General features: G+C 56.1%; 1 protein-coding gene across 2 annotated transcripts in view; it reads left to right on the top strand.

The window, feature by feature from the left end:
• The window catches only part of KIAA1614 (KIAA1614 ortholog), a 44055-nt gene that overhangs the window by 24839 nt on the left and 3357 nt on the right, over positions 1-15859 (top strand). The window contains exons 5-9 of one of the 2 annotated variants that reach the window (XM_088845292.1): positions 534-2008; positions 4936-5062; positions 6718-6976; positions 11263-11390; positions 12064-12248. In XM_088845292.1, the coding sequence (XP_088701418.1) occupies positions 534-2008; positions 4936-5062; positions 6718-6976; positions 11263-11390; positions 12064-12248 (2174 nt within the window). Of the gene's footprint in view, positions 1-533; positions 2009-4905; positions 5063-6717; positions 6977-11262; positions 11391-12063; positions 12249-15859 lie in introns of both variants that reach the window. The other variant, XM_055419152.2, reaches the window with a different exon arrangement.

The following is a 15859-nucleotide window of genomic DNA, read 5'->3' as shown; positions in this document are numbered from 1 at the left end:
AATTTCGTCCCAGCAAGATGGTTAGGAGCCCTGAGTGAACGCTTTTGAGAGGAGGAATGCTTGGAAACCCTGACTGCAGGTCCCACACGGTCTCCATGGAAACTTATGCTCTTCCCATTAAACCTTTATAACAAATGCAGCACTGCCACAATTCATCTCAGCTCACCAGACGCCCATGATGGCCAGGCTCGCTTCTAAACACACACCAGGACTTCGGTATTAGCCTTTCCTACAGTCCTGCGTTTACCAGCGTTTCATCCTAACTCGTGGAGACAGGCAACAGAGGCAAAGCCAAAAGTAGAGAAGGTCATACTCATTTTGTTCAGCACTGTGTTCAGGATGGGGATGGGCCTGTAAGCTTCTCTGCTTTGTTGCTGGACTCCTGAGGAACCTGATTTGGGCAACCTTGGGTTGTAGTTTTCCGTGAGCGCTATGCAGGACCGTGCCCCAGGGTGGACGGGTAGGGCTGGCAGGGAGGAGGCTTGTACCTTCTTCTCCTGCTCATGACCTCTCTCCTCCTGCCTGCCCATCAGAGATGGGCGGAAAAGCCCAGCCCTGGACCCAAGGATGACCTTCGCCTGCCGAGACAACCTCCAGAATGGGAACACGAGCGACTCCTCCAGCGGGGAGTCCAGCAGCGGGCAGTGGCCGAAGCGGGGCGCCTCCCCGTCGCATGTCCGCTTTGAGGATGAGTCAGCCCGGGACGCTGAGTCCCGCTACCTGGAGCGGCTGCAGCAACGTCAGCGCCAGGTGCTTGGCACGGCGGACCAGGGCCCCCTGCGCTCCAAGCCCGACCTCGCCTACATCCAGGGGGGCTGCCGGCGCCGGGACGCGGGCGCTCTGCACCCGTTGCTGGGTGGGCTGCAGCCCCGGGGCCTCTCAGCGCCGCCACCCACTCGGGGCAGCGAGAAGAGGTGCCGAGCCTGCGGCCACTGCATTGCCCCCGACCCGAGGGTCCTCCAGGAGTGCGAACCCGCCTGCGGGAGGGAGGGGGCGTCGGCGCAGCCCCTCAACTCTCGGGGCCTGAGCGCCCCACTCCGGCTCCTCTCCGCCGCCGAGCCCCGGCTCCACACCGAGTGGATCCGGGAGACGCACATCGGGCAGCAGGCACTTCCCGAGGAGGCGGACTCGGCCCTGGACAGCACCGACACCTCCGACAGCTGCCGGACCGACAGTGAGGAGGCCGGGACCTCTCAGCCCGGCAGGGCCCGCCTGCGGGCCTCCAGGCCTCGGGGAGGCCACAGGTGGTTGCGCAAGGCTGAGATGGAGCCGCCCCGGAGCCCGCAGGCCTCGCACGACCTTCCTGGGCTGGAGCTCCTGGAGGTGTCAGATGAGGTGACGGACAGCGCGGGCCAGTCGGCAGGGGCTCTGCTCCCCAGAGAAGACGCTTTCGCTGAGCCTCCTGTCCAGGGCTTGGAGAGGGCTTTCCCCGGGTCCCCGTGGCAGCCTGGACCAGGACTGGAAAATCACTGGGCTCACCCCGGGGATTTTCGGACAGCCTACGCCATCGCCTCTCCCATGAAGCTGGGGTCCTCGGGGCCAGGCACACAAGGCCCAGTTATAGAAAGCCAGGAGCCTCTGGGAACTGACTGTCCTCAACAGAGCCATGCAGAGCCCTCTGCCCCCCACCAGGCCCGACAGCCGACTGCTTCCCTCTGCCCTGAGGGCTGGGTGCCGACCCCTCCCTCTTCAAAGAAAACCGCCTCACCCGTGTCTCACAGGAAGGCAGCCCTGGCTGGGCTTCGCAGGCTGGGCAACCAGGGAGAGCCCATGGACAGCCCCCTGCCTGCTTCCAGAAGCGCAGTTCCCAGGACCCACGAGCTTACCCCGCCACAGTCACAGCCCCACAGCCCCAACAGCAGGCACCCGCTGCGGGCCCTGTCCACCAACAACTGCAACAGCAGCGTGCCCCAGGGGCCGCAGGAGCCCCGGGGAGGAGCCATCCTCGTGGGGGAGACGGGTGCCCGAAGCCAGGAGCCCGCAGCACCGCTGGAGGACCGAAGAGATGGTAAGGAATGGCCCTGGGGCTAGGGTGGTGTTAGCCTGGAGATCACGAGCTGGGTCTGTGGCCCTCCAGGCACTTAACTGTTCATCTCGATAGAGGACAGAGCTGTGCATTGCTCCTAGCAGCTCCCAGAGCCCGGCAGATGTTGGGGAAGTTGGCAGGGCCTGTGAGAGGGTGCAGGATTCGACATCAGCCTGGAGGCAGATTAGCCAACTCCCCCCGGGGAGGTGGTGGTAGGCATGCTAAAGGAGCTCCAAGCTCTGTGGCTGTGGGAGGCCTGGGCTTTGAGGGAATTTTACTCCAACAGAGCAGAAAGAGGCAGCAGCTCCAGGATTTACTACTTGCTTAGAGCAGCAAATGCCAGATAATGCCACGGCTAAGGTCCCTCCCCTTCACTTCATACACTCACTCATTCAATACGTTTGAGCACCCTTACAAGCCAGGCACCATCCTAGGCCCTGCAGGGAATGCATAAGTGAATTAATTCAGCAGGAGTCTAACCCCTGAGACCCTTGGCAGCCAAGCAGGTGTGCGGTCCGGATGACACAGTGACCAGTAAGCAGAGCACCTACAAGGAGTGCTGGGGTTGTTCTCTGGTGCCCGAGCCCTCCTAGAGCCCTGAGCCTCCTGGGCACGCTGGTAGGTTTCAGCAGGCAAGGCTGCTGAAGGCCGGAGGGTATCCCCTCTGCCCTTGGAAGGGGTCCTTATGTCGTGGGCAAATCGTGAGCTTCCCTGATGCTGTGATCTGAGGTGAGCAACTCAGCCACTCAGGCAGAGGTAGCAGCCTTGCCTTCACATGCCCGCGGCCCTGGCAGCCCTGGTACTGTGATGGCTCGGGAGGAATCCAGGGCTTGGGAACAGTGAGGGGGGAGAGGTCAGAGAGGTGGCGGGCTGTGCTGACCTTACTGAGGATGCAGGTGCCCAGTGCCTGCCCCACCTCAGGGGTGCCACCACCCCTCCACTGCACATGGGGAGCCAACGCCACCCTATGCCTCCCGTACTCACAGGAACCTTGAGGAAGCAGGCCCCGCCCTGAGTTCCCGCCTGCCCTGTGCTCAAGTGTGGTTTTCCTCCCTTGGGTGGGCTCTAGACTGGCTGCCCCTACCCATTTCCTGTGGGGCTCCTATTTTGAGAGTTGCTGACCTTTCTGGGCAGCCTGGCCTTCATCTGCTGGAGCAGAGGGCCAGGTCTGGCTCTTCCTCTCATTCACACGAGATCCTGGGCTCCTCACATCACCCCTGTCTCCAGTTCTCCTCTCTAACCTGAGAATATCATTAGAACCCATCTCCTAGGAGCTCAGGCAATAATCTCCGTGGAGGGTTTAACTCTTGCCTAGCATATCACAGATGCTCCAGAAATGGTGGCAATTGTTTAGCTGTTGGACATCACCACCAACCAGATTGTGGTTCTTGTCCCAGGAACACAAATCTCCCCCTGCCAGCCCGCCCCCCATCCCCTCCGCCATCTCTCTCTCTCTCTTGTTTCATTGGAGGAAAATCGATTTACAATGTTGTGTTGGATTCTTCCATTGTTGTTGTTGTTGGTTTAGTCGCTAAGTTGTGTCCGATTCTTTTGCGACCCCGTGGCCTGTAGCCCGCCAGGCTCCTCTGTCCATGGGATTCTCCAGGCAAGAATACTGGAGTGAGTTGCCCTGCCCTCCAGGGGATCTTCCTGTCCCAAGGATCAAATCCGTGTCTCCTGCATTGCCAGTGGATTCTTTATCGCTGAGCTACCAGGGAAGCCCTTGCTTTCTTGCATAGAGCAGTGCAAGTCAGCCATAATTATACATGTAGCCCCTCTCTCTTGAGCCTCCTCCAAGATCCTGATCCCACCCCTCTAGGTCATCACAGAGCGCCAGGCTGAGCTCCCTGTGTTATATAGCAATTTATCATCAGCTCTCTGTTTTACACATAAAACAGGTAGTGTATATATGTTGATGCTACTTTGTCCATTCATCCCACTCTTTGCTTCCCCAACTGTGTCCACAAGTCCTTTCACATACCTCTTGATACAGGAGGGACATGACTTATTATAAGCGGCCTTTCACTTTTTAAAAATTATTTATTTATTTTTATTTTTGGTTGTGCTGGGTCTTCGTTGCTGCATGCGGGCTTTCTTGAGCTGCAGCAAGTGGGGGCTACTCTGGGTTGCTGCTGCTGCTACTGCTGCTAAGTCACTTCAGTCGTGTCCGACTCTGTGTGACCCCATAGACGGCAGCCCACCAGGCTCCCCCGTCCCTGGGATTCTCCAGGCAAGAACACTGGAGTGGGTTGCCATTTCCTTCTCCAACGTGTGAAAGTGAAAAGCGAAAGTGAAGTCGCTCAGTCATGTCCGACCCTTAGCGACCCCACGGACTGCAGCCCACCAGGCTCCTCCAATCCATGGGATTTTCTAGACAAGAGTACTGGAGTGGCTTGCCATTGCCTGCTAGGCACGGGCTTCTCATGGCGGTGGCTTTTCTTGTTGCTGAGCACTGGCTCTAGCACATGGGTTTCAGAAGTGGCAGCATGCGGGCTCGGTAGTTCCCGCGTATGAACTTTAACTGCTCTGCGGCATGTGGAATCTTCCCAGACCCAGGATTGAACCTGTGTCCCCTGCTTTGGCAGGTGGACTCCTACCCACTGTACCACCAGGGAAGTCCAGCCCTTCATTTTACAGGTGTTTATTTCTCATCTGCTGCATACCAGGTGCTATGCTGGGGGTGATGGGCTTCAGCCCAGGGAAACAGCACCCCTCCCTGCTGCGTGTGGGTCTCACCACCGCCTCCATGGCTCGTGGGGCTCCCGCTTCCCTGCATCTTCCTCTGGCTCTCCTGCCTCTGTCGCTGGGACTGCCCCCCTCGCCCCTATGACCTGTGGGGGTGGATCTGTGCCACGGGAGGAATGCTGTGATTGTTGTAGGAGTACTCCAGGGCTGTCTTGCCTCAGCAGCTGTTGGCACAATCAGCTCCGTGGGCATCACCTTCTGCCCGGCCTCAGAGGAGCCCGAGTCCAGCCAGGAAGCAGAGGGAGGCCTGTGGAGGACAGAACCGAGTTCTGTAGGGCGTGTGCCATCCCGGTGAGTGACGCAAGCGAGAGTGCTGACTCGGGAGGTGGGGGGTTGGGGTGCTGGGTGGGGAAGGAGCCCCCTGGAGTGGCAGCAGGATAAGTTAACTACTCCCAGATCCTCGGAGGGCTTCTAGATTAGGCGCAAGCATGGCACCCCAGCACTCCGTTCCCTGCCCTGTCCAGTCTAGTGTGCGTGCTTATTCATCCCCTAAGCTTTCCCCGAATGGCCTCAAGCTGCAGGTGCTGTGCTGGACATAGCTGTGCGTACAGCCCCAGCCCTCCAGGTACCCCCAGGATGGGCTCTCTGTCAGAGGACTTGCCTCTGACCCTGGGGTGGGAAACAGCCCGGCACTCGTGGTTCCATGCTCTCCTTCACTCCTGAGCTCTGAGTCCTTGCCCCTGGGCTGCTGAGCCTTGGTGAGCTGGTCCTCTGGCCGGGCCCTCGTTTCTCCACTACTTATCATCCCTGGTGACATGCGGCCCAGGGCTTCACAGGCTACTCAGCCAGATCGCCACCTCCTGGCCCGTGTGCGCTCCGGAACTCCGGATTTGTGCGTCCAGTTCCCCCGACATCCCCACTAGGGTGCCCGAAAGGCCTAGTGGAACTCTCGCTCACTCCTCTGATGAAAGCTGCTTCCCGGGGCCCTCCCCCGGCAAACACACAGCGCACCGCCATCCCCACGGGGCTTGCACTCCGCCGTCTTGGCTGCCCTCTCCCGGTTCCCCGCCACCCCCATCCACTGGCGCGGCCTCTTTGGCCCCTGAGGCCACCTGCATGACGTTTCCCCTGGGCTCAGCGTGTTCCTTCTTTCTGTGCGAACCTCACAGTCTCTCTCTGCTCTCTGCCTTCCTCTTGCCCCTTCAGTTCCTTCGCCACGCGGTAGTCTGAGGTGTCTTTTGAAAACCTTAACTAAGTGATGTCATTTCTCTGACTGAAACCCCGGTGGGTTAGCCTTTCACTTACCTCACCCTGACGCAAACCCCTTACCCTGACTTAGCACGCAGCGTAACTCAGGTTCGCTCACCTGTCAGATCCCTGCTGATCCCTCTTTCCTCGTTAAATCAAAGTCCTACGGGCCCGGCCCTGTTCTATTCTCGAACCCATCACACAGCGAGCCTCTTCCTGCCTAGGCCTGTGGTTTCAGCTGCTCCCGCGCCCTGGAATTCTCACCTGCAGGCTCGGCAGGATTGACTCCTTCCTGCCACTCAGCCCTCGGTTTAGATGTCGTCCTATGAGAGAGGCCTTCCCCAGCCACCCTGTTGGCCTCTGCTTCACCCTGCTCGTCGGCCACTCAGAGGGCTTCTCCCTTGGTTACTAGGCTGTTGTTCGTAAGCTCCCAAGTGTAAGGGTCTTGTCCGTCTGGTTTATCCCATACCCTCATTATTTGCCACATCCCAGCGCTGGCAGGAAGCCTCGCAGAGGTTCTGAGGAATCACTGGGTGAACGGGTGACTGGTGAACCCACAGTTGCTGTGACCCTGAGGGTCTTCTCTGCTGCCCAAGCAGAGGCTCCTGCAGAAGTCCACTCGGCCTTTCTGTCTGCAGCCTGGCTGTCACCTCCTCCTCGAGGCCGGGGTGCTGGCCCACCTGGGCCCCAAAGGACCCTAAGGTTCTTGCCTCCCCCAGCCCTCTCCCACCCACCTCACAACCACCTTTGCATTTCAGCGCCTCGTCGGGGGTCAGTCTGGGCGCCAGCCCGCCCTCCGCCGCAGCTTCTGACCAGAACAAGAAAAGCAGCGGTGGCATCGCCTCTGCTCTGGGGCTGAAGAAGTTCTTCTCGGCGCTGAGTCAGGGCACGCGGCCCAAGATGGGCAAGTCCCGCAGCTACAGCATGGAGCAGCTGCAGCCCCCGGTGCCCGGCCCGGCTTCACACACTGGCACCCCCAAAGTGAAGAGGGCCCCATCCTTACAATCCCTGCATCTGGTGAGAGTCCCAAGGGCCCAGCCGAGGGGTGTGTGAGGGCAGTGGGGTGGTAGCCACCACTGAGATGAAATGTGAAGGAGAAGAGAAGTGCCGGGGGTGCTCCTGAGGAGCCCAGGGTGGGGAAAGGGTTGCTCCTGGCATCCCCACGGTCCATCCGCAAGATGTGGACTCCCTGGACACGGTGCGGTGAGCGAGTTCTGTCCTTCCACCCCGCTGCCCCAGCCTGGGCTCAGCCTAGACCCCTCCCTGTCCCTCACTCCGCCACCTCTGCCAAGGCCCGGCATCGGCCTTCCTGATTATTCTGGAAGCCTCCCTGCGGCCACAGGCATTCTGTAGCACAGATCACTGCACACCTGGATTGCCTCCACAGCCTCCTCACTGGCGTCCCTGCCCTGTCTTTCCCCATGTGGCTTCCAGAACGGTCCTTCCTGCATGCAAATCTGGTCTTGCCGCCCCCCTTGTGGAACATCCACCATTGGTCCCCTATCACCCCCAGGAAAACACTTTGAGGCCACTCAAGATTGTCAAATGGTTTCTATAATCTGACCCTTTCTGTAATCTGACTGATCGTTCCCCTAATACTCAACCCCAGTTACCCTTGACCTTGCAGTTCTGAAATCAGGCCGCACAGTTTAAACCTTCACCTGAAATATTCTTCCCATCTTCTCCACCTGCTAATGCCATTCATCCATCAATATTTAAGGCACGGCTTCCTCCAGGAAACTGCTTCTAATCCTTCCTGGGGCTGAGCTGGGCACCTCTGCTCTGTCTTCCCTTCCCATCCTGCGCTTTCCTTCTTCATGGGACCTGTCATGTAGTATTTTGATTTTTGTCTGTCTCCCCTGAGTGGAATGTGATTCTCTGAGGGAACACTACTCGATCTTTAGATTCCAAATATTTAGTATGATAATTAGCATAGTAGACAGACGCAGTACACGGTGAATGAGTGAATGACACAGGGCAGCCTGCTGAAGTTCCCTTCTCATGTGCTAGAGGATTCCCACAGCAAACCAACAGCAGCGCCTAACTCTCGGCTAGGTCTCTGAAAGTGCTATTCTAGTCCAGGTATTCCAGGTGTCATGTCTGTTCTCTTCCCCGCCCTCTCCCCTGGTCAGAACAGAGCAGGTGATTGCGGTTTAGGGCATTGGAGCCTTTCATTGTTCAGTCTGAAGTAGGGAAGAGAGTGCAGGCTGAATGAACATTCCATTGGTCGTCTTGCATCACGTATAGTTTAAATATTTGCTGGTTGGATGAATTGGAAGGCAAAGAAACAAAAGCAAAATGATCTCAAGCTGGGGACAAATGCCTCGAGTGACATGGTGCTCCCGGAATTCGCTGCTTTTCTCCTGAAGTTAGATTTGTCCCCAGTGTGTCTGAGCCATGGTGCGCAGATGTATGGCCATCAGAGCTGCAGTCTGTGTACCCAAGGGAGATGACAGCCCATTATCTGCCATGTAATCCGAGTGGGCCAAGTTAGGAAGTAAGCTGGCCGAGAAAGGGTGGCAACAAGTGCCGGGAAGACTGAGCAGCAGAAAGAGTTGTTCAAGAACTAAAAAAAGAACATAAAATAAGGCTCCGCCTCGCCCTGGGATACTCATGACCGATCTCAGGGTGAGCCCCTTGCTGTTGTGTGCCCAGTGTGCGCGGTGAGCGTGCAGACGGGCGTGGCTTTCCCCCTGCCCGTCTAAGTAGGCAGTGCGCACCTGCCCACACGGCCGGTTCCCACGCCCTCTAGTGGCTGTGGCTCATTCCTTCCTCCCCTTTCCCCTCCTCCCTGCCTTTCTGCTCTTGAGCCGAACGTGACTTCTTCCAGGAAGCCCTCCAGAACTTCATGGCAAGCTCAGGGCCCCCTTTTAAGCTTCTAGATAATACAGCTTCCTGAGAGCACGGATTCCCAATGTGATAAATAATGTGTGCAGTATTTGTTTAGAAGTCTGCCTCTCCCTGCCTCCCACCCGCACCCTCAGAATAGCCTCCACACTGGGTCAGTTTCTAGAACACAGATCGGACCTTGTAATTATTCTGATTACTATCACTCAGTGGCTTCTCTGCAGGTCAGTCCTTGAGGTCTCTCTGGGTCTGGCCCTTGGCTCCAGCCCACCGCCCATCACCTCTGCAGCCCAGCCCCCCAGACCACAAGTATGTTCCAGAACATGCATGCTTTCTCCCATCTCTGTCTGTCTGCCTCTACTGTTTCTTATGCCTGGAACTCCCCACCCCTGTCTTCACCTGGTGAGCTCTTCCTTCAGGTGCTGCGCAGGCAGCGGCTCCTCCAGGGCCCTGGGGCCTCCTGAGCTGAGTCACTCTGCTTCCCTGCACAGTGTCATCCATGCTTCTAGCCTCACACTTACAATATACATTTAGGGCTGCTGACCTGTGCATGCTCACCCCGCCCCCACCGTGGTGTGAACTCCTTGAGGGACTTCAGTCTTACACATCATGCACAGTGTTTTTAGGTGCATACTTGATAAAATGTTTAATGTCAGAGATCATAAAAGGGATACTGCTAAGTCACTTCAGTCGTCTCCGACTCTGTGTGACCCCATAGATGGCAGTCGACCAGGCTCCCACGTTCCTGGGATTCGCTAGGCAAGAACACTGGAGTGGGTTGCCATTTCCTTCTCCAATGTGTGAAAGTGAAGTCCCTCAGTCGTGTCCGACTGGTAGCGACCCCATGGACTGCAGCCCACCAGGCTCCTCTGTCCATGCGATTTTCTAGGCAAGAGTACTGGAGTGGCTTGCTATTGCCTTCTCCAAAAGGGATACTAAAGAATCACAAACTAAGATTTTAACTCTAAAATTGTGTTCATTATTCTGTAATTATGTGATTTTACCTTTTTTTAAAGTGTATTTATTTATGACCGTGCTGGGGCTTCACGGCCTTCGTGGGCTTCCTCTAGTTGTGGTGAGTGGGCTTCCTCTAGTTGCAGAGCGCAGGGTCCTCACTGCAGTGGCTTCTCTTGTTTCGGAGCGCAGGCTCTAGGTACGCAGGCTTCAGTAGCTGTGGTACACAGGTTTATTTGTCCTGTGATGTGTGGAATCATCCTGGACCAGATATCGAACCCATCTCCTGCACTGGCAAGTGGATTCTCAACCACTGGACCACCAAGGCAGTCCTACCTTTTTTTCTTAATCAAGGAGAAAGTTAGATTTTCTTACTCAGTGGGATAATTAGCGCTATCATGCTGCTGCTGCTAAGTCACTTTAGTCGTGTCCGACTCTGTGTGACCCCATAGACGGAAGCCCACCAGGCTCCCCCGTCCCTGGGATTCTCCAGGCAAGAACACTGGAGTGGGTTACCATTTCCTTCTCCAATGTGTGAAAGTGAAAAGTGAAAGTGAAGTCGTTCAGTCGTGTCCGACCCTTAGCGACCCCACGGACCGCAGCCCACCAGGCTCAACCATCCATGGGATTTTCTAGGCAAGAGTACTGGAGTGGCTTGCCATTGCCTTCTCCGAGCGCTATCATATTCAGTTGTTATTTCAGCCAACACATTTTTTTCATTATTTGAAGCTTCAGAGTTCTTGCATAGGGCCATCTCTTTAAGGAAGTTATCTGTTAAGCACTTTCTTAGCAGGCCCTCAGGTTCATGGTTGGGGTTCCCTCTCTGGCAACCCCTTGATGGTGGTTTAATTACTAAGTTGTGTCCAACTCTTACAACCGCATGGACTGTGGCCTGCTATGGTCCTCTGTCCATGGGATTCTCCAGGCAAGAATACTGGAGTAGGTTGCCATTTCCTTCTCCAGGGGATCTTCCCGACACCAGGAATCAAACCCAGTCTCCTGTATTGCAGGCAGATTCTTAGCGAGGGAATCCCTGTCAACCCTTTCAGTTCAGTTCAGTTCAGTTCAGTCGCTCAGTCGTGTCCGACTCTCTGCAACCCCATGAATCACAGCACGCCAGGCCTCCCTGTCCATCACCAACTCCCGGAGTTCACTCAAACTCATGTCCACAGAGTCGGTGATGCCATCCAGCCATCTCATTCTCTGTCGTCCCCTTCTCCTCCCGCCCCCAACCTTTCCCAGCATCAGAGTCTTTTCCAGTGAATCAACTCGTCGCATGAGGTGGCCAAAGTATTGGAGTTTCAGCTTTAGCATCAGTCCTTCCAATGAACACCCAGGATTGATCTCCTCTAGAATGGACTGGTTGGATCTCCGTGCAGTACAAGGGACTCTCAAGAGTCTTCTCCAGCACCACAGTTCAAAAGCATCAATTCTTCGGCGATCAGCCTTCTTCATAGTCCAACTCGCTTTTCTTACCTGCAATATTGGGTCTTCCCCACCAGGTGTCACCCTTTCGCCAACATCGGAAAGCCACCTCCTTTCAGAACCTCCATTCTCTGCTGAGTGGCAAGGTGGACCGGTCCAACCTCTACCTGGCAGGGGAGCCAGGGGATCACAGTGCAACGGACAGGTGAGAGTGAGCAGGTGTTTTGGAGGGGAGGCCCAGAGCATGCACAGTGGGGCTATACACTTAACTCCTTCCTGCCTTAGCAGCGTGGCCTGGGGAGGGTCCCTTTAAAAGAAAAACCGAGGCCAGCTACCTGTGCCTCAGGTACCTCAGGGGTCTCAGAGCCCACACCTCAGTGCCCTTGTCCCGAGCAACTGGACAGGGGTTGGGGCTTCTGTAGAGTTGGAAGGTTTGATTCCTCCATCCCTTTACTATCCTAATGACATCTTGAAATCTGAATGTTCAGAGAGTTTCCTTGGTCCAGCTGAAGATTTGATTAAAGATCCAGAGACAGGGGCCCCAGAGAGGTCCCTGCCCCTTGACCAGGCCTGCCTAGAGAAACCGCCCTCTCTGATGAGACCCGCTAGGCTAGCTGCTCTTACCGGGGGCCCCACGGAGGGACTTCAGGGGGTCCATTAATTCCTGGAATTTTTGTGTAAAATTAAAAACTTCGTCACATTCTCAGAGAGATCTCTCCAATTAAAATGATTAAAAACCACTGCTCTCGGGGAGGGGCTCTGTGGAACCTCACATAGCTGTGGGCACCGCCAGGCCCGGCCCTGGCCGGAGGCCTCCTCTAGGCCTAGAGGCCCCAGTGCCCGCCCCCTTTGCCCTCCCTTGCCTCTGCCCCTTACAGGCCGGGCAAGGCGCCAGCCCGGCGCGCCCTCAGTGTGGAGGACGTGAGTGCCCCTGGCCCGGCGCGCGCCGTGGGCCGCCTGCTGGAGGTGTTCCCCGACGGCACAAGCCAGCTGCAGCTGCAGCGCCCCTCGGAGGGCACTTTTGGCTTCAGTGTGGCCTCTGGGAATGGACGCCGGGACTCAGGTAGGCCCCTGCCCCCCTGTTCTGGCTCCAGGGCCCCCGGGGCATCAACAGGCCGCAGTGCCTTCTGGCCGTGGCCGTTTCTGTTTTCGGGTTTTCACCGAGCAAGAGCTCCGGACTCAGAGAGCCTCTCAGTGAAGGGACTGGAATTCTCCCCTCCAGGCGGTGGAGATGGCAGGCTTGCTCCACTGTCCCTCCATCCATCTTGAAATCAGAATCCCGACTCCCATCTTTTCACGGGAAAGTCAGAGGGAGATTGTTTGTGTTGGCTGGTTCTCCGGATCTCTTTGATGTGGTTGGTGTGGTTCCCTTCCTCTGGCTGCGGAGTACCTCCGGGCGCTTGGACCATGCCTGCCTGTCTGTGCACCCAGGCCCCTCCCTCAGGGCGGGCTCCTGCTGGGGATGTTCACATGGATCCTGGCTCCAGGCCCCTGGCCGGGCGGCCTGCTAGGTCCTGATTCAGCACTGGCAGGATCAGGGAGGGCCTCTGGACATCCTTCTGCACCCTGGCTGTTCTCCGTCCTGCCGCATGAATGTTTCAGGGGAAAAATGACTTGCCCAGGTCTTTGCCCAAGGTCTGTGGGCTAGGATCCATCACAAGGCGAAAGTAAAGTGAAAGTGAAAATCGCTCAGTTGCTATACAGTCCATGGAATTCTCCAGGCCGGAATACTGGAGTGGGTAGCCATTTCCTTCTCCAGGGGATCTTTCCAACCCAGGATCGAACCCAGGTCTCCCGCATTGCAGGCGGAATCTTTACCAGCTGAGCCACTAGGGATCCATCACAGGGTGAGGGACCTTGAAAGGTATTTCTCAGCTGAGATGAGCAGGGAAGGAAGATAGACGTGCAGGAGTGGGAAGGAGAGAGAGAGGAGGAAAAACGGAGAGGCAGACACAGAAAGACACACTCAAAGCTGCCCTGGATGGATTGCGCTGTGGTGGGTTTAGTCCTTTGTGCTTTGATCTCCTGAGTCAAAGCTATTTAGGTGGCAGAACACTGCTGCTGGAGTTGCAGACTGAAGTGAGTTCTTGCATCGGTTCCATCATTTATTTTTCAACAGTATACGTTGAGCATCTACTAGGTGTTGTAGATACTGGGGACAGAGCAGTAAATGGAACAGATGAAATCTTTGTCCTCAGGAGTATACATTCTCATGAGAAAGTTAGACTATCTACATATATATACATATACATATATATATATATATATACACATATATATATAGCAGGATAAGGCCCAAGGGCAGTGAGTTGGGAGTCCTGATGGGGCAGCTTTTCTGAGAAGAAACCCCTGAGCAGACAGACACTGGCATGAAGTGAGGGTGGCCCCATGTGATGTCTGGGGCAGTGAGTTCCAAGCTGAGGGAACAGTCCACGCAGGGCCCTGAGGGCTGGAAATGAGCTTGGCCTGTGGGAGGACCTGCAAGGAGGTCAAGCTGGACAGATGGGAGTGAGGGGGAGAGCCTAAGCTGAGGGTAGGAAGGCTGGGGTCAGCTGAGCCTTGAAACGTGGGAGAGAGACTGAGCTGAGCTCAGAAGGCGCCGTCTTCCTTGAAATGAGACAGGAGTTACCAGGGGCTTGGAGCCGGGACCGACATGCTCTGATTTAACGCCTTTCCCAGGGTCCCTGGCTGCTGTGTTGAGAATAGACCCTAGTGGGATGCAAGTGGAGCCAAGGAGCCCAGTTTTAAGGTTATTTCAATAGCCTGGGATAGACTTGGTGGCAGCGGCATAGACTGACTCGGCCATGGAGGTGGTAAGAAGTGGCCGGGTTCTGGCTGACTTGAAGGTAGTTTTGACTATTTGCTGGTGGGTTTTACATGAGTGCAAGAGGAGGGAGGACAAGAGGCTCCCCACTCTGGCCCTCAGGAGGGTACCCGTCTGTCCTCGCAGGGAGAGGGTGAATGTGAGCGTGTGCTGACCATCATAAAGCGTTCCACAGGCTGTTAGCCACTCTGCCCTTTCCTCCAGCTTCCTGTACCCTTCAGTGAGGGGGTCAGGCCCTGCCAGAGAGGCAGCATCCTGGCATAGTTAGACGACAGAGCGTGGTTGTACTCCAGCGCCTCTGCTGTCTGTGTGACCTTGAGCAGGTTACTTACCCTCTCTGAGCCTCTAGTCTCTAATTTGTAAAATGAGGGACTTCCCTGGTGGTCCAACTGTTAAGACTCTGTGCTTCCCCTATAGGGGGTATAGGTTCAATCCCTGGTTGGGGAACTAAGATCCCACATGCCAGGCAATGCAATACAATAAATAAGTAAATGCTGCTGCTAAGTCGCTTTAGTCTTGTCTGACTCTTTGTGACCCCATGGACTATTGCCCACAGGGCTTCTCTGTCCATGGGATTCTCCAGGCAAGAATACTGGAGTGAGTTGCTGTTTCCTCCTCTAGGGGATCTTCCCGACCCAGGGATCGAACCCACGTCTCTTATGTCTCCTGCATTGGCAAGCAGGTTCTTTACCACTAGTGCCACCTGGGAAGCCCATATATAAATAAAGAACACCTAACTTGTAAAATGAAGCTAATGAAACCCTGCCTGGAAAAGTCATTTCAGGGGGGTATATAGGAAAGTACCTGGCACACATTGTTCCTTACCTCTTCAGAAAAAGAATGTGTATTTGGGGAGTAGAACTCCAGACAGAGGGCGGGGGTGGGGGGAAGGGGGCCCAGACGTGATCTGCACCAGCTGCCAGTGTGAGCTCTCGCCCAACCAGGCATGCATTCTCCTGTGCCCCTATCCTTCCCACAAGTCCCTTTAGGCCTCTTTGCTGGCAGTGGGACTCCCTCCCCCATCACCCATCACGGACTGCTGATGAGCAGGGGTCTCCAGTGACCAGGAGCTTCTTGAGCTCTGCCTTGGCCTGCTCTGTGGGTGCCCCTTGCCTGGGTGGGTGCCAGCTCTTCCCTGTCCTGCCCAGGTGGCACTCTCCTCCGGCTGCTGCAGAGATGCCCTCACCCTTGGAATGTGGCTTCTACTGGTGTGTCCTTGCCTCAGGCCGTGCTCCAACCCCCCAGGGTCATTTCTCCTGGGCCTCAGAGGGGCTGTGAATTGGGGCTGGTTTGCATTCCTCACTAAAACATCGTCATGTGGGCATTCCTTGCTGGCTGTCACATCTAAGTCTGTACAAGCACGTGAGAACGGCAGGCTTCGCCTTCTGCTTCTCATTGAAAACAACACAGAGATCATACATCCTTAACAAAGGCCATTTCCAGCAGACAATAAATGTCTACAATAGCCTCTCTGTCATACTTGTATCATGACTTCCAACTGTGAAACGTACCTCGGAGTCTTCCCCCTACATGGCAGGCGTGACGGCAGTGTCTGGTCCTCCGATTCCATTCTTTTGGGTTTTCTCACACCTCCCCACTGGCATGCTCTGCTGGACAGCAGCCATTTCTGCAGGTTCCTCCCCTGCCTCTTACCTGCTTCCCCCCCCCCCCGCCCCCCACTGCCAGCACACAGACAAGGCAGGCAAGCTGTTAAAGAACCCAGAAAGAAGAGGGGAAGGCTAGGGCAAGGGCTGCGAGAAAAGCCTTGTGCAGCCAAGATGACAGACAGGCCTTGCCAGGAGGGAGCCGGCCTTGCAGGAAAGGCTCAGTTCAGCCAAGAAGCGCTGAGA

This window comes from Moschus berezovskii, chromosome 17, assembly GCF_049115385.1.
Source record: "Moschus berezovskii isolate FMDL1 chromosome 17, NW_MosBer_1.0, whole genome shotgun sequence".
NCBI lineage: Eukaryota > Metazoa > Chordata > Mammalia > Artiodactyla > Moschidae > Moschus > Moschus berezovskii.
The sequence above is the reverse complement of the archived record's forward strand: the minus strand, read 5'-3'. Positions and strand labels throughout refer to the sequence as shown.